Source organism: Equus caballus, chromosome 24, assembly GCF_041296265.1.
Source record: "Equus caballus isolate H_3958 breed thoroughbred chromosome 24, TB-T2T, whole genome shotgun sequence".
In the NCBI taxonomy this organism is placed as follows: domain Eukaryota; kingdom Metazoa; phylum Chordata; class Mammalia; order Perissodactyla; family Equidae; genus Equus; species Equus caballus.
The window spans coordinates 49,648,555-49,667,008 of NC_091707.1; the positions used below are offsets into that span (position 1 = coordinate 49,648,555).

An 18,454-nucleotide genomic window follows, 5' to 3' on the forward strand; every position below is an offset into this window, starting at 1 on the left:
GACAGAGGTGGCGTACTTATACCCAGAAATAGAGACGCCTCCTGTATGGGCCTATAGAGGGAGGTCGGTCTTATCAGGATTTGAATGAGGGGTAAACTGAGGCCCCCAGACTGCCTGAGAATGGCCCTGGCTTATACAGCCCATCCCTTATAAGACTAGACCAACCAAAGCCTTCTGCCAACTGAGCTGTGCTTGGTCAGCCTTCCCCCTCCCTCTGCGCCCCCCCAGAAGGCAGGCTGTGGGAATGGGGAGAACGGGAAACCTCCCATTCACATCCCTCCAACAAGGGCTGCAAGGAGCAAAGACAGAGAAGTGCATCTGCCATGATCTTTATTTCTCAGGCTTCTCTGACCTGAGTGGGGCTTCTGGAGGTTTGACTTGGGACACATTTTCTCCTGGCTGGTCCCCTTCAGCCTTGGGGGCACCTGGGACAGAGGGAGGGGGTACCTTTTTTGAACCTCCCAGCAAGGCCCCAAAAGTTGACCCAGCAGAGGCCAGGAGGATGTTGGATGACGTGGAGAGTCCAGCTGCCCCTGAGGAAGAGACAGAGGGTGGGCACAGGGAGCGTGCAGTGGTCAGAGGCCTGGGCCCCTCAGGAGGCCCAGAGATCCTACCTGGGCCTTCCTCTAGGTACTGACACCCCCGGGGGCTCCACTTTGGGCAGAGGATGCTGGGGACTGAGAGGGAGAAGAGAGGGGTGAATTCATGGGAAGTGAGAGACATGGGAAGAGGAGAGTCAGCCACAGACCCCAAGAGCTACGGGGTCCCTCACTTTACACAGGAAGCTAGGAGGCTCAGAGAGGGGAGGGGTCCTGCCTAGGCCACCCAGCTGTCAGATTTGGGTAGGGCTGGATCCACAGCTCTGGGCTCCTTCCCTTCTTCTCCCTTCAGAACCCCTCACCCCTCTCCTCCCACCTCAAACCTCACTCAGAAGGAGCCAGAAAGAGGACAGTGAGGGAGAGACCAAGCAGGGATGCTGAGGACCCTGGAACTGGAGGGAGGGGCCAGGCCCTCCCTCAGGCTTAGCCTCTGAGCTGAATCCCCTCCTGGCTCTGGCCTCCTCTCCCTCCTCCTCCTGCCGGGCACACTCACCCACGGACTGTAGAACGGCCACCAGGCTGCCTGGAGCAACGCCACCCCCGTTGGCGATGGCGGCTGCGGACATCATCTTGGCTGCTATGGAGGAGGCAGCAATTCCTGCCCCCGTGAAGCCCATGGCGCCCAGCACCAGGGGCACAGCCCCCACGGCCAGGGCTGTAGGGGGAGAGGACCTGGTTCAGAGCATGGGCTCAAGAGAACAGACCCCTTAGGAATTCCTTGACTTCTTCTGGGGACTGTCTCCTCTGAGCATAAGGGAGACAGCAAGTTGGAGAAGGGTCCCAAGGGGTGTGAAGCCAGTTGGGGGCAAAGAAGTCATAGGAGGCCCAGGCATAGCCCTGGTTGGGTCTCTAACTTGCTGTGTGACACTGAAGAAGTCACTAACCCTCACTGGGCCTCAGGTGTGTGTGTATATTTGTGGGATTAAATAAACCATTGCTGTTTTTAGCAAGGAACCCCCTTTCAAATGAAATCTTCTGTATGTGCTCATTATACAAAAGGACTAGAGGAGCAGGGCGTGGGGGATGGAGATGACCTCTTCCGCAGGAGTATTGTGAGTATCGCTCTGTAGCCCCTAAGATTCATCCAGGCAGCTCTGGGAGTGGAGTGGCTAATGGTGGGCCAGCCCTCATAACCCCTGCAGCGCTGGGTCTCTAAGTTCTCCATCCATCCCAGGACCTGGGGCCCAGCAAAGGTGTGGGGACTGAGGGCATCCAGATAACTCACCTCCTCCGATTGCAGCAGCAGCCGCCCGTTCTTGGGAGACAAAAAGGTTGAGAGACAGTCAGCTAGTTAGATGGTTGAGGGAGTGAGGGAAGGAAGCGACTCCTCTGGCCCTTCGTGGATTGGGGTCCGGGAGGCCTGCCCCCTGCCCAGGCCGCCAGCCCCGCGGGAGAGCCCGACTCACTTATCATGGCGAGGCCCTCCTCGTCCAGCGCAGCTCAAGAAATGACTAAGCTCCGTTGGGCGTTAATTCCCAGTGAACCAATCGGGACACGGCCGGCCCCTCGCAGCTCCTCAGCCCTATCAAAACGCAGGAACACGCCTTCTACCCGCGCCCGCTCCACCCCACAACCGTCTGTCTGCCTGTCCGCTCCCCTCCCCGTCCCGCGCTCGCCCATTTTTGCTCGCCCACGCGAAGCCCCCCTCAACTCGTCCGTCTTTGCTCGCCCGCCCCCACAGTCGCCCATCTTTGCTCGCCTGCGTCCACCCCACCCCGCCCCGCGCTCGCCCATCCTTGCTGGCCCGCCCCCCCACCTCCCGTCTTTGCTTGCCCGCCCCCCCCACCGCACTCTCCCATCATTGCTCGCCGGCGTCCACCCCGACCCCCCCACTGGCCCACCTGTGCTCGCCCGCGTCCACCCCACCCCCGCCCCGCGCTCGCCCATCATTGCTCGCCGGCGTCCACCCCGACCCCCCCACTGGCCCACCTGTGCTCGCCCGCGTCCACCCCACCCCCGCCCCGCGCTCGCCCATCATTGCTCGCCGGCGTCCACCCCGACCCCCCCACTGGCCCACCTGTGCTCGCCCGCGTCCACCCCACCCCCGCCCCGCGCTCGCCCATCATTGCTCGCCCGCGTCCACCCCGCCCCCCCCACTGGCCCACCTGTGCTCGCCCGTGTCCACCCCGCCCCGCCCCGCCCCGCCCCGCCCCCCTTTGCCAGCCCGCGTCCACCCCGCCCACCGCTCGCCCACTCTCCCGCTGGCTCTCCTGCTCACTGCTGGTTTCCCTCGGTGGGTTTCTCACTTGCTCGATGGCTCTGCCGGAGAGAAAAGAGCACCAAAGCACCCGAAAGCTGAAGCAAGAGGGCCACGGTTCCAAGTTGTAACATTTTCCCCTCCTGACAGGAGTTGTTCGCTGCACAAAAAAAGTAAGGAGAAAAGCAATATTTCATTTCACTTCCAGAGCAAGATGCTGATACATTTTGGCGCATTTCCTTTCAGTCTGTTTCGCCAAAGCCGCCCATCTCTGTCGCTCTCAAAAGTAACACCCGCCCTCCCCGCCAAATTCCAATCACACTGTGCACACTACTTTGCGAATTACTCACTTTATTTAATCGGTCATCGAAATTTTCCCAGGCTGTTTAGTATTCTTCAACAGGACGTTTTTAAAGTCAAGGTCACTGAGATATAATTTACACAAAGTAAACTTCGTTCTTCTAGAGCATACTTCTATGAGTTTGGGCAAACTGTTACAGTCGCGGGACCACCAGCTCACATACAGAACATTGTCGTCACCCGTGCCCCCACCCGCTCCTTCGTAGCCAGCCCTCCCTGGACCCCAGACCCTGGCCACCACTGATCTGTTTTTCGTCCTCACACAGTTGTCTTTTCCCGAACTTCAACATGATTTTTACTTGTCATCAAATATTTTGTCCTGTGAAGTTGCCATAGTTCAGTGGATCAGCCCTCCTTTTTCAGGGCTTAAATTCTTTCTAATTTTTGCTCTTACCAGTGATCCTGGCATGAAATGCTTACGGCATGGAGCACAAGTATTTTCTGATCATATATTCCTAGAGGGGGAGTTGCTGTGTCTGAAACTCTGCGTTTCTTATGGTACTTGGTACTTATTGTTAGGATGCTCTCCAAAAATATTGTATCAGTTTCCACTCCCCCCAGAAGTATGTGGGAGGAGCTACCTTTTTCCTACTCCTCACCAACGGTTAGCTTTGTCATTTAAAAAAACCTTTGCTGACGACAGGTGAAAAATGATGACATTTTAATTTACATCTCTTCTTACCACTAACAAGGCCAAACTATTTTTAAGCTTATGAAGCTTATGCAGTTCTCACTTTCTGACTTATTTTCTCCTATTTTTGGATCTTTTTTCCTTTAAAGTGTTATTTTTTTCTTACAGATATGTAGGAATTTTTATAAGTTATTGTATATAACTATCTTAATCCAGTCTCACAGATGTTGTGAAGTTTTGTTTCCAGTTCATCACTGTCTTTTTTGGGGTAGGAGGGGGTCAACGCAGAAAAGTTTTTAAAATTTATGCAAATTTGCCAATATTTTACTTTAGTATTTTTGTCTTTGTGTGCCTAAAAAGCCTGTTCTCACTAGCTCTCAGATACATCATCACCTGTATTTTCTTTAAAGTCTTCTGGGATTTGCCTTTTCTTTTGGTGAGGAAGATTGGCCCTGAACTAACATCTATTCCAGTCTTCCTCTTTTTTGTATATGGGATGCTGCCACAGCGTGGCTTGATGAGCAGTATGTAGGTCTATGCCCAGGATCCAAACCCGGAACCCTGGGCTGCCGAAGCAGAGCTTGGGAACTTAACCACTAGGCCACCGGGCTGCCCTGAGTTTGACTTTTCAAAATAAACTTTTTGATCCATCTGGAATTTAGTTTGGTACATACAGGGTGCTTTACATATCTATATATGTCTTAGCCAGTTGTTCCAAAATCATTTATTAAATCATCTTTCATTTCTTCTTGGATTTGAAATTACATCCTTATATTTAAAATTCATATAATAGTATATATATCTGTTTCGGAATTTTGTATTCTGTCCCACCGAGCTCTCTCTCCTGGCAACAATACCATACTGTTTGGTTTTGTTTTTTTAAAGATTGGCACCTGAGCTAACAACTGTTGCCAATCTTTTTTTTTTCTGGTTTTTCTCCCCAAATCCCCCAGTATATAGTTGTATATTTTAGTTCTGGGTCTTTCTAGATGTGGCATGTGGGACGCCACCTCAGCATGGCCTGATGAGCAGTCCCATGTCCATGAAACCCTGGGCCGCCGAAGCAGAGCACCTGACTAACCACTCAGCCACGGGGCCAGCCCCCTCCTTTTTTTCCCCATACTATTTTAATGTTTATAAATTTAATATTTGATTTAAAGTCTTACTGTGCTCATTTTGATTTAGGTTTAAAATAATCCTCTGACTCTTTCTACCTATGAATTCTTCAGATGAACTTTTAAAATATTTTTTCAATTTCCAAAAAAAAGTTCTTTGCTATTTTGATTGAAATTGAGCTTTTTTTTTTTTTTTTTTTTGAGGAAGACTAGCCCTGAGCTAACTACAGCCAATCCTCCTCTTTTCGCTGAGGAAGACTGGCACTGAGCTAACATCCATGTCCATCTTCCTCTACTTTATATGTGGGACGCCTACCACAGCATGGCTTTTGCAAAGCAGTGCCACGTCCGCACCCAGGACCCGAACTGGCGAACCCTGGGCCACTGAGAAGCCGACCGTGTGAACTTAACCACTGCACCACCGGGCCAGCCCTGAGGTAAATTTTTGAATAAATATTTACAGAGAAATATTTTTACAAAAACTGTTCTTTACATCCAGGAACATGATGTCTCTTATCCAAGTTTTCTTTTCTTTCTTCTTTCCTGGAAGATTGGCCTTGAGCTAACATCTCTTGTCAATCTTCCTCTTTTTTTTTTTCCTTTCTCTTCCCAAAGCCCCAGTACATAGTTGTATATCGTAGTTATAGGTCATTCTAGTTTTTCTATGTGGGATACTGCCACAGTGTGGCTTGATGCGCGGGGCCATGTCCGCATCCAGGACCTGAATCAGCGAACTCTGGGCTGCCAAAGCTGAGCATATGAACTTAACCACTCAGCCACAGGGCCGGGCCCCGCAAGTTTTCTTTTATATCCCTTGGTAAAGTTTTGTAATTGTCTTTATCTAAGGACTATATATTTTAAAATAAACTTTATTTTTTAAGAAAGTTTTAGATTTAAAGAAAAAATTGCAAAAAGAGTTCAAATATACCGCACACCCAGTTTCCCCTATTATTAACATCTTATATCGGTAGGGTACATTTGTTACAATTAATGAACCAATGTTGGTACATTATTATTAGCTAGAGTCCATACTTCATTCAGATTTCCTTGGTTTTGACCTAATGTTCCTCTGTTCCAGGATGCCATCCAGGACACCACATGACATTTAGTCGTCCTGTCGTCTTAGGCTCCTCTTGGCTGTGACAGTTTCTCAGACTTTCCTTGTTTTTGGTGACCTTGACAGTGTTGAGGAGTACTGGTCAGGTATTTTGGAGAATGGTCCTTCACTGAGATTTGTCTGAATTTTTTCCTCATGATTAGATTAGAGACACCGGTGTGGGGGAGGAAGACCACAGCGGTAAATTGCCATTCTCGTCACATGATGTCAAAGGTACACACTATCAAGATGACTTGGCACTGTTGATGGTGACCTTGATCACCTGGCTGAGGTCGTGCTTGTTAGGTTGCTCCCCTGCCAAGTTACTTCCTCCCATTCCTTTCCACACTCTCCTCGTGGGGAGGAATTCACTGCAGTCCACATTTAAAGAGTAGGGAATTACGTTCCACCTCTTGGAGGATAGAGTATCTTTATAAATTATTTGGGATTCTTCTGCATGGGAGGTTTGTCTCTTCTCACCTATTTATTAATTTAATCATCATTTATATCAATATGGACTCACTGATACTTATTTTATACTTTGGTGCATAATCCAAATGCCACTTTAATTATTTCGTTGCTCAAAGTTTTCCAGCTTTAGCCAATGGGAGTCTTTTAGTTGCTTCTTGTGTGTCTTGACATACCTCCATCATTGTGTGTGTGTGTGTTTAGCATTTCATTACTGTCTGGCGCTATAAGATGGTCCAGGCTCATTTTGTGTATTTCTTTTCTAGTCCTACAATGGGAGTCCTGGTTTCTTTTACTGGAACATACTTAATTGTTCAATTCCAGGATACAGCCGAGTAGTATCAGAACTGTTAATCCAAGGCTACATATTTTTTGTGAAGTTTAAAAAATTCTTTATAGGGGCTGGCCTGGTGGCGCAGTGGTTAAGTGCACACATTCTGCTTTGGTGGCCTAGGGTTTGCCGGTTTGGATCCCGGGTGCAGACATGGCACTGCTTGGCAAGCCATGCTGTGGTAGGCATCCCACGCATAAAGTAGAGGAAGATGGGCACGGATGTTAGCTCAGGGCCAGTCTTCCTCAGTGAAAAAAAAAAATTCTTTATAATGATTTCTACTATCCTGAAATGGAATTCATAGATAACATCATCTAGTTACACACAATATACTGCCCAAACTGTGATGCAAAAGAGAAATAAAAAGAAGTTATTTATAATAAAGAAGTGTATATTTCAATAAGTATGTGCTCAAGCACAATTATGCCAAAAGATATAATGAATCAGTTGCTTGTGCCCATTTAAGTTGAGATTTAAGATAAGAGAATATGCAACTGAAAATTATCACTTTTTTATATTTGATAATTTGAAACAAGGGCTTAAGAAATATGTCTGTATATTCCTATCCACCTATCAATATCTAATCACCACGACTGGGACAGCTGCACATACTGACTGAGTCAAGTCCCATGAGGGACATTGCTATCGGAGACACAATTTTCTAAAATGGTCAATAACTCTTGGTAAAGTTCAGGACAAATCAAAGTGCACTCTCTCCCTGATTTGCAAGATAATTGTAATTCCTGGCAAATTCAATCTATAATAAAACTATGCAAAAAATACATATAAAACATAGTGAAGTTCTAGGCTCAGGTAGTTATGAGTTTTGCTTACATGAAGGGACTTTTGAAATTTGTGTGGATAACTTTCAGTTCTGTTCTGTGTGTTTCAGGATGTCGGGCGTCCCTGACTCCTTTGTGCTGAATACTGGAAAATTTCTCCATGTCTGTGACTACTAAAAAGCTGTTCGCCAATTTCCAAAATGTCCCCTAGGGGGCAGTACCATCCTTGTTAAAAACTACCATCTTAGAGGGTAACAAAAACCTAGGAACATTTATAATTATTTCAAGATGAAATAAGTAAAACCAATGATATTCATATTTTGGCATTCATTTTAAGAATAATTTGTGCACATTTAATATTTAACTTGTGCATAAGAATTTGGTACATGTGACAGATTAGAGTTCTGATTCCAATTTTAATGGTGTACTTCAGTAAGAGATTTAATCTTGTGATTACGAAGATGAAAAATAGTCTATTTTAAAATCAATTTTGTAAACAATATCATCTAAGAAAACTTAAAATTCAAAATTGTATAAGTTTATTTTATTAGATTTATGATTCAACAATGTTTTTGAGAAGGCTTTGCTTGTTAGAGACAAATGCAGTGTTTTAAAAAAAATGGATTATAAATATATACAAACTTAAAAAGAAAATAGGTTATGTTAATAAATATGCAACCTAAAATATTTAGGAGAATTTGATTAAGTTGTAAAGATCCTCTTAGATTTATAAATAGAATATGGAGGTTTTAATTAAACCTAGTAATTTAAGGATATTAGCTTTTAATTTGTTATTTCAATAAATTCAATATTAATTTTAAGACCCGAGCAACAAATAGCCTTTACTGTTTATGAAAGCTGCTTTCAAGGATAACCTAAAACCCAAAGGTATAGCAGCCACCTTCATAGTCCCTCTGGTGTAGTGCCAACTGGGTCTTTTCTGATTTCCTAGAATTTGCAAATAAAGACCATAAGCTTAAACTAAACACAAGAAAGCATTTAACCATAGGGAAAAGATTATTAATTTGAATACATTAAAATTAAGATGCTCTATTCAACAAAGGGCACCATGAGAAGGAAAACTCGAGTCACTTGGTGGGAGAAAATATTTGCTATACCTATCGCTAATGAATGGCCAATATCCAGAATGTATCAATTACTCCTACAAATCAATAAAAAGGCAAACAATCTTATAGAAAAACCTGCAAGAGACTTAAGTCACGAAACGAGGCTATTCTAATAATCAATACCTATGTGAAAAGATGCAAAATCCCATTGTGAACCCAGGAAATAGAAATTAAAACCACAATATGAGGAGTTCTACTTCTGGCTTAGATGTGGAAGGATGTGAAAGGCCGTTATCATCACTGAAAAACAAGAGATCAATGGATAAATGAAAAATATATATATTTTCTTTAAAGCAGGTGTTGACAAATATTCTGTAATGGGTCAGAGAGTAAATATTTTAGGTCACACAGGATCTCTATTCTTCTCCTCCTTCCCTTCTTTTTTCTTAACAATCCTTTAAAAACGTAAAAGCCACTCATCTTATGATCTGTACAAAAACGGGTTATGAGCTGGATTTAGACTGTGGGCTATAGTTGGCCAACCCCCACTTTAAAGTCATCAAAGAGCCATGGACAAAGAAATCTAAAATAACTGAACTCCCAAGAGATAAGAAGCCCTTCCTGGATACAATGTCTGACATCCAATTAAAAGAAATGATGAAACGTACAAAGAAGCAGGAGAGTGTAACTGTAGTCAAGAAAAAAATCAGTTAATAGACACAGTTCCTCAGTTGACCCATATGTTGGAATTATCAGATATATACTTTTAAATAAGTATAACAAATTAATGAATCTAGAAGAAAATGTAAACATAGTGATTGAAGAGATTGGGAATTTCAGGAGAGAGCTGGGTGCTGTGAAAAAGAACTAAATGGAAATCATGAAACCGAACAATACAGTATATGAAAGTATAAATTCCCAGGATAGGATTGACGGCATACTTGACACAACAGAATTGAATCCAAAGAAAATAATCTAACTGAAGCACAGAAAGGAAAAAGATGAACAGAGCTTCAATAACCTGTGGAATAGTATCAAGTAGCCAAACATCTATGTAACTAGTGAGGAGAGAAATAATCGGGGAGAAATAATATTTGAAAAAATGCTGCCTAAAAATTTTACAGATTTGATGAAAACAGTAACTCATTGAACCCAGAAAACTCAGTGAACCCCTAAATCACCTAGGCACATCATAGTCAAACTTCTGACAATCAAATGTTAAAATTTAAAAAAAGTTAAAAGCAGTGGAGGTAAAAAGAAAAAAGAAACATTTATAGAAGGAAAAATAATAACATTAATAGCAATTTTTAAAAAATCAAAAATAATGGTGACCAGAATGACAACTTTAAAGTATTAAAAGAAAAAAATCTTATCAATCTAAAATTCTATGTCCAGTGAAAATCTCCTACAAAAATGAAAGAGAAATAAATATATTTTAAGATAAGCCAAAGCTTAGAGAATTTGTTGCCAGCAGATGTACATCTTAAGAAATTCTCAGGGCCAGCCCAGTGGTGCAGTGGTTAAGTTCGCATGTTCTGCTTCAGCGGCCCATGGTTTTCCACTTCAGATTCCGGGTGTGGACTTACGCACCGCTTGTCAAGCCATGCTGTAGCAGGCATGCCACGTATAAAATAGAAGAAGATGGGCACAGATGTTAGCTCAGGGCCAGTCTTCCTCAGCAAAAAGAGAAGGATTGGCAGCAGATGTTAGCTCAGGGCTAATCTTCCTTAAAAAAAAAAAAAGAAAGGGTAAATATGTGGGGGGTTACTATAAAAGGTCTTTTGAATTGTCTTTTTAAGCACATATGAATGTAAACTTAAAAATAATTATTAAAAATAGTGACAATGTATTATGGGATTTGTAAGGTATATAGAAGTAAAATATATGACAGGAGCACAAAGCATAGAGGAGGGAGAATTGGAATTTAATATTGGAAGTTTCTTACATTGTTGGTGAGGTAGGATACTATTAGTCAAAAACAGAAAGTGATAAGTTAAAGATTCATGTTTCAATTTCTAGAAAAAAACACTGGGAACAACAGAAGCAGTCTTTGGTAAAGAGTTGATTGATGCACGAAATGGCATGCTAAATGATGATTAGTTCACCCAAAATAAGGCAGAGAATGGTCAATGGAGGAAAAAAGAATATATGGGACAAATAAAAAACTAAACCAAGATGGTAGTCTTAAACCTAACCATACTGATAATTATTTAAATATCAAAGAACTAAATACTTTATGTAAGAAGCAGATGTTGTCAGAATTTATAAAAAGTATATAGAACATTCACCAAGATGGACCATCTACTGGGCCATTAAACATGTCTCAGTAAACTTCAGAAGACTGAAAACATACAGAGTACATTATCTGACCACAGAAGTATTAACTTAGTAATCAATAGCAATGAGATATCTAGAAATTCCTTAAATATATGGGAATTGAGCAACACACTTCTGAATAATCCATGGGACAAATTCAAAAATCACAAGTGAAATTAGAAAATATTTTGAATTGAATGAAGATAAAACACTAAAATACATGGGATGCGACTAAATCAGTACATAAAAATATTTTTTGTACAACTTTAAATGTTTACATTAGACGAAAAGAAAGATTTAAAATAAATTGTGTAAGTTTCCAAATTAAGAAGAGCAAATTCAATCTACAGTAAGGGGGAGGAAAGAAATAAAGATAGCAGAAATCAATGAAATAGAAAACAGACAACAGAAAAGAATAAAAGAGTAGTTATCATGACACTAAAAGGATAATAAGGAAATGTTATAAGCGACTTTATGCCTATAAATTTGACAATATAAATAAAATGGACTCATTCCTTGGAAAATTAACAAACTGACCCAAGAAGAAATAGAAAACCTGAGAAACACTATGTATTAAACAAATTTAATTCATAATTAAAATTATTCCCACAAAGAAAATTCCAAGCCCAAATAAATTCACCGATGAAGTCTATAAGATGTTTGAGGAAGAAATACTACTAATCTTAAACTCTTTTTTGGAAGATTGCCACTGAGCTAATATCTGTGCCAGTCTTCCTCTGCTTTGTATGTGGGATGCCACCACAGCATGGCTTGATGAGTGATGTGTAGGTCCACTCCAGGAACTGGGACCTGTGAACTCTGGGACACTGAAGCAGAGCATGGGAAATTAACCATTATGCCACCAGGCTGGCCCCAATTAAACAAACTCAGAAAATGGAAGAGAGAATATTTCTGACTCACTTCATGAGATAATACAATCCTGATACCGAAATCTGACAAAAACATTTCAAAAAAGAAAACTCCAGACCAATATTCCTTAAAAACGTTGATGCAAATATTCTGAACAAAATATTAGTAAATTAAATCTATCAATGTATAAAAGAGACTATATCATGACTTAGTGAGGTTCACCTTGGCAATATAAGGTTTGTTTAACATTTGAAAATTAAAGTAATTTAGCATGTAAGCAGAATAAAGAAGAAAAATCATATGCTTATCTCAATAGATGCTTCAATTAAAAATTCTAAGCAATTTAGGAATAAAAGGGATTGTCCACATCTTACAAAATTTTTCTATGAAAAAAATCAACAAGAAACATCATGCTTAGTGCTGATACATTGAGTACATTCCCTTTTAGCTTAGGAGGCGGCAAGGACGTCCACTTTCATCATTTCTGTTGCACAACGTTATTGTTTATGTAGAAAGTTCTAAGGAATCCACAAAAAACTACTAGACAAGTGAACAGAACAGTATTGCAAAAATCAATTGTATTTGTAAATACTAGCAGCAAAAGTTAAAATGACACCTCAACAGCGTCAGAGTCTTCAAATGACACAATAGCATCAAAACTGTAAAACACTTAGGAGTATATTATCAAAATATGTGTAAGACACATACGTTGAAACTACAGAACATTGCTGAGTGATATTCAAGGGAAGCTTAAAAAATTGAACTGAAGTTTAAGTTGTCACTATTCCACAAATTGACCTATGGATTCAATGCAATCCAATCAACATCCCAGCTGGCCGTTTTTTTTTCCTTTTGTGAATTTGACAAGATGATTCTAAAATGCATATGGGGGCCAGCCTGGTGGCGCAGCGGTTAAGTGTGCAGCTCTGCTTCAGCGGCCCGGGGTTCACCACTTCGGGTCCCAGGTGTGGACATGGCACTACTTGGCAAGCCATGCTGTGATAGGCGTCCCACAGATAAAGTAGAGGAAGATGGGCACAGATGTTAGCTCAGGGCCAGTCTTCCTCAGCAAAAAGAGGAGGATTGGCAGCAGATGTTAGCTGAGGGCTAATCTCTCTCTCAAAAATAAATAAATAAATAATAAATGTTAAAAAAAACAGGAAGAAAAAACAGGTAACATTAAAAAAAATTTAAAAAGTGCATATGGAAATGCAAAGGATCTACAATAGCCTTTTCTTTTCCTTTTTTGTAAAAAAACAAAGTTGAAAGATTAGCACTAGTTGATTTCAAGGTTTAGACTAAAGTTGCGTAACTAAGACAGTGTGGTGTTGGTGTAAGGATAGGCAAAGAGATCAATGGAATATATTCCATAAATAAACCCAAACATATATGGTTAACTGACTTTCAACAAAGGTATCAAGATAAATTCCATAGGGACAGATAGATTTTCCAAAAATTGGTGCTGGAATTACTGGATATCCACGCAGGAGGTGAAATAATGGTCCCAAAGATATTAACTCCTAATTCCTGGAACGTGTAAATGTTACCTTTTATGCAGAAAGGGTCTTTGCAGGTGTAATTCAGTTATGCGTCTGAGATGGAGAGATGTCCTGGAGTATTTGAGTTGACCTCAAATGCAGCCACAAGTATCCTTACAAGAGGGAGGCAGAGGAAGCTCTGACACATGGATGAGAACAAGGCAACGTGACGATGGAGGCAGAGATTGTAATGATGTGGCTACAAGCCAGGGACTCCTGGCAGTCACCAGAAGCTGCAGAGGCAAGAAACAGATTCTCCTTAAAGTCTTTGGAGGCAGCACAGCCCTGTTCACAGCTGGATTTTGGCCAAGTGATACTGATTTCAGATTTCTGGTCACCAGAACTTTGAGCGAAAACATTTCTGTTGTTTTAAACCACCAAGTTTATGGTAATTTGTTACAGCAAGCCACAGGAAACGAATACGCTCCATAAGGGAAAAAAACGAACCTCAACCTCTACCTCATACCATACACAAAGTATAAATTACAGACTTAAGCATAAAATGAAAATAAAAGCTGGGGCAGGCCCAGTGGCACAGCGGTTAAGTGCGCACGTTCCGCTTCTCAGCAGCCCGGGGTTCACCGGTTCGGGATTCCCGGGTGCGGACATGGCACCGCTTGGCAAGCCATGCTGTGGTGGGCGTCCCACATATAATGTAGAGGAAGATGGGCACAGATGTTGGCTCAGGGCCAGTCTTCCTCAGCAAAAAGAGAAGAATTGGCAGCAGATGTTAGCTCAGGGCTAATCTCAAAAAAAAATAAGTAAATAAATAAAATAAAAGCTAAAACTCTGAAACTTTTAGAAGAAATCATAGAATACCTTTGTGACCTTGAGACAGGCAAAGATTTCTTGGATAGAACATAAAAAGCTCAACTTTAAAAGAAAATGAGAAACTGCTCATCAGTTCATAAGAACTTCTGCTCCTCAAGGGACATCATTAAGAAAATAAAAAGGCAAGCCACAGACTGGAAAAATGCTCATAATGCCTAGATTTGATAAAGGACGTGTATCCAGAATATATAAAGAACATGTGTAACACAATATTAAAAAGACAAACAACCCAATCTAAAAAGGTTTGAACAAACACTTCATGGTGAAAGATATATGAATAGCCAGTAAGCACAAAAAAATATTCTCAACATCTTTAGTCATGCGGGAAATGCACAGTAAAGCCACAGTAGAATTCCACTTCATGCCCGCCGGAACTCTCCCCTCGTAGCCCATTCTGTGCTGTGATTCCGGGTGGGATGGTCTATCAGTTTCCTGGGGCGGCCATAACAATGGCCACAAACTGAATGGCTTTAAAAATAAATTCATTCTCTCACAGTCCTGGAGGCCAAAACTCTGAAATCAACGTGTTGGCAGGGCTGCACTTCCTCTGAAGGCTCCAGGGGAGGATTTTCCTTCCTCTTCTGGTGGCTCCACATGTCTCTTGGCTTGTGGCTTCCTCACTCCCGTCTCTGCCTCCTTCTTCACATGGTCTTCTCCTCTGTGTCTGTGTCTTCTCCTCTTATGTCTCTTACAAGGACACTTGTGATCAGATTTAGGACCCACCTGGTTAATCTAGGAGGATCTCCTCTTGAGATCCTTAGTTCAATTACATTTGCAGAGAACTTTTTGGCAAATAAAGGTTTCATTCACAGATCCTAGGGGTTCGGGCATGGAAATATCTTTTGGGGGCCACCATTCAATCCACTACAGTGGGCAAGTACCCTACACCCCAAGGTCCCCTAGGTGCAACCTTGGGGTATCATGGTTCATTTTATGTGTCAACTTGACGATGCTAAGGGAGGCCCAGGTAGCTAGCTGTGTCTCTGAAGGTGTCTCAGGAAGAGATTAGCACTGAATTGATAGACTGAGCAGAGAAGATCCCTTCACCAATGTGGTGAGCAGCATCCAATCCGCTGAGCGCTTAAATAGAACGAAAAGGTGGAGGAAGGACAAATTCCATCTCCCTGCCTGCACTGAGACATCCATCTTCTCCCACCCCTGGATGTCGGTGCTCCTGGTTCTCAGGCCTTTGGCGTCAGGCTGAATTATACCATCAGCTCTCCTGGGTCTCCAGCTTGCAGATGGCAATCCTGGGACTTCTCAGACTCTGTAATCACGTGAGCCAATTCCTAAATAAATCTCCTCATATATATTTATATATACACCCTACTGTTTCTGTTTCTCTGGAGAGCCCTGACTAATACACTCTGTCTGCCTATTTGACTCCTTTCTGCTCTCTCAAGTTCCTGCCTCCTAAAACCTGGCACCTGCCTTGTCCTTGCCCGCCCCCACTGTGCAGGAAATGGACTTGATTCTGGCTCTTCCTTGCCTGCCTTGGCCCGAGGCTAACTCTGACGAGCCTGACCTGCCTTCCAAAGCTGTGCCCAACAGGCTATAACTTCAGGTCCCTGATCTTTTCTCACCTTGAAGGCAGATCTGGTCCTTGCTGACCCCTCCCTGGCTGTTCCTACCTCTGAAGCTCCTTTCCTGCATCTCTGTGAACTCCACTTATGCTGGGCTTGGTCTTACCTTGGTTCTCAGGGCTACATGTAGCCGGTATCACCAAGCTATGTGACACCAAGGTCCGTTATCACCATGTGTGCCTGCAGTTGAGAACAGGCAACAGGTCATGTCAGTCTTTAGCTGGAATGAGCTAACAGTATAAGGAACTCCCCCCTTCTCTGTCTTTCCTGCTCTTTTCTCCTGCCCATTTCTTTCCCTCCCATTTTACTTTTTCAATTCTATCACAGATTGTATCGGTTCCCTACAGCCACAATAATGCTTCATTAAAAACTACCCCCAAACACATTGGCTTAAGCAACAGTTTTTTTCTTGTGGCTCTGCAGGCAAGCTAGGGCAGTTCTGTTGATCTGGGCAGGGCATGGTTGGGTGGCTCTGCCACAAGCTGTGGCAGCTACAGCAACTTTCGCTTTCAGTGATGGTCTGTGGGTCAGTTGGGGTGACTCTGCTCCATGTGTGTTCCTTCTGGAGTCCAGTCTGATGGGCAGCAGCCCCCCTTGGGGAAGTTCTTTTGTGGTGGTGGCAGAAACATATGAGGTTTCTTAAGGTCTCGGCTGGCAACTGGCATGCTGTCACTTTGACTCCATTCAGTTGGCCAAAGCAAGTCCATGGTCAAGCTCCAAATCAAGGAGTGTGGAATTACTCTGCCCAAAATGAGGCCATGGCAAGGGTGTAGACACAGAGAGAGGTGAAGCATTGGGGCCAGTAACTCAATCTCTCATTCCTGGTCAGTGCTCAACTTGTACTGTTTGTCCCCCAGGTTAACTTGAATATTCTCTCGATTTTGAATATGTGCCCAGAAGCATTTAAAACTACTGTCTGCAAGGGCTTTTTTGACTTAATTTTTTCAAGCGATCATTTGCGGTTGCAGAAAGCACAGAGGGCCAAGCTGCTTGTAGTTCTTGAAAAAAATAGAAGAGCTTTTTCTGGGAAAAAAACATCCAAAAACCTCTACCAGCCATGAGTCGCGGCTTTCAGGATCAGGGGGCCTGGGGCTCCATCTCCGTGGACTTGCAACATCGATTAGCAGAGCCATTAGAATGCAGCTGCCAGGGCTGAGGCCAAGGACAAGCCCCTGGGCCAGAGCACAGCTTTCAATTCATCTGCAAGACTGCAGGGAAAAGACTAATAAGGAGTCTGTGCCAAGAGCTGTCCACACGTTATCTCATTTAATGCTTACCACAGCCCTGCAAAGTTGGTATTTTTAAACCCACGAAATGGAGCACTTACATCTGTGCAATTATAATACCTCTCCCTGGGTAATTACTTGAATGGAATTTTGTCGAGTGTGACGCAGTCCATTTCCCAGCATTGCTGGAAAATTTTGAAACACAGGTCAAGTACCCTCACCTTCAAGTTATATCAAGAAGCTTGCTTAATAGAAAATCCAGTGTAATAAGAATGTCACTCATTAAATGTGCAGGCAGAGTCTCTGAGACAGCCTGCAGGACCTCCTCAGCTGCCCCCTTTGCAACTGGAGGATGGAGCTGCTCTGTGGTTCTCCCATTCACTTGCCAACTTCAGTCTTGGGTCCCCAGGTACCGTACATGGATACATGGGATGCTCTGTGGTCTGGGAATAGTCCGAAACCCCTCCAGCCCTCCTGGAGGAATGGGGAACCCTCATAGCCCCGAGCCCTGGTCCTTTTCTTTCCATCTGCGTTGGTTGTCGTCTTTGGATATCTGCAAACCAAGCAGGAGCTGTCCACTCTTCAGCTGCCTTTGGTCAGCAGCTGACTTGAGAGTCCATGTCAGGAGGGTTTGGTGACTGGGCAAGAGACGGGGTGGAGGTGACACAGGGCAGGCAGAAGGAAGCACTGGTCTATTTCCTGCTCTCCTCCATCATTTTATCTTCTCCATTTCCCATCTGGCTACAGAGTCCTTCCCTGACCCCTTACTTCCCTTTCACCCCTCCAGGAAAGGGTCCCTGCCGCTCTGCCCTCTGCCTGATGGCTTCATCTCACATTCTCGTACAGCAGCAGTGTGACACTGTTCTCTAGTTGAGGAAACAAGGCCCCAGCAGCGCTCCGAAGGCCACAAGGCAGTCAGTGGCAGAGACGAATTTGAACTAAGAGCTCCAGCCTCCAAACTGCACATTCTCCTCCCCTCTGCCCCCATAGCACACTTATGTATGCATATCACAATGCTTCTCAAACAAATCGCTGGGCATCTTGGTCTGGAGAGGGGCCTAGGATTCTGCATTTCTAACAAGCTCCCAGATGATGCTGATGCTGCTGGTCCATGGACCAGACTTTGAGTAGCCACAGTATATAGTGTTTTATGAAGAACTTCTACACGTATTATTGCTCTTGATCCTTGTCACAACCCAGTGAGGTTGGCAGGGCAGGAGCTAGTGCATTTATATTTTACAGCTGAGGAGGCGGAAGTCCAGAGAGTTGGCATGACATGTTTGCAGCCTCCTGGGTAGCAAGCAGGAAACGTATCAAGGAAATGGAACCAGGCTCCTGATCAGGAACCCGATGCCTGATTCACCATGCTGCTCAACTGCTAAGTTGTAGCTGCGTGTAGCTGTGGACTGCAGCCTGCCAGGTACAGCTCTGCAGGTGCTGCAAA

General features: G+C 43.5%; 1 protein-coding gene and 1 long non-coding RNA gene across 5 annotated transcripts in view; one reads left to right on the forward strand and one right to left on the reverse strand.

Annotated features, from left to right (window-relative positions):
* Window positions 1–313: 313 nt before the first annotated feature.
* The window catches only part of LOC100064891 (interferon alpha-inducible protein 27-like protein 2), a 38,482-nt gene continuing 20,341 nt past the window's right edge, over window positions 314–18,454 (reverse strand). Inside the window, exons 2-6 of one of the 4 annotated variants that reach the window (XM_001495656.6) lie at window positions 2,818–2,956; window positions 2,006–2,121; window positions 1,825–1,854; window positions 1,093–1,254; window positions 314–533 (exon numbers count right to left, since the gene is read on the reverse strand). In XM_001495656.6, the coding sequence (XP_001495706.3) occupies window positions 331–533; window positions 1,093–1,254; window positions 1,825–1,854; window positions 2,006–2,012 (402 nt within the window). In that variant the 5' untranslated portion in view covers window positions 2,013–2,121; window positions 2,818–2,956 and the 3' untranslated portion in view covers window positions 314–330. Of the gene's footprint in view, window positions 534–1,092; window positions 1,289–1,824; window positions 1,855–2,005; window positions 2,122–2,817; window positions 2,957–18,454 lie in introns of those variants that run through there. The other 3 variants (XM_070249787.1, XM_070249786.1, XM_070249788.1) reach the window with 3 other exon arrangements.
* Window positions 2,859–9,228, forward strand: LOC138920633 (uncharacterized). The gene is made up of 3 exons (XR_011432125.1): window positions 2,859–2,969; window positions 5,224–5,339; window positions 7,690–9,228. It is a non-coding gene; the product is annotated as an uncharacterized lncRNA (long non-coding RNA).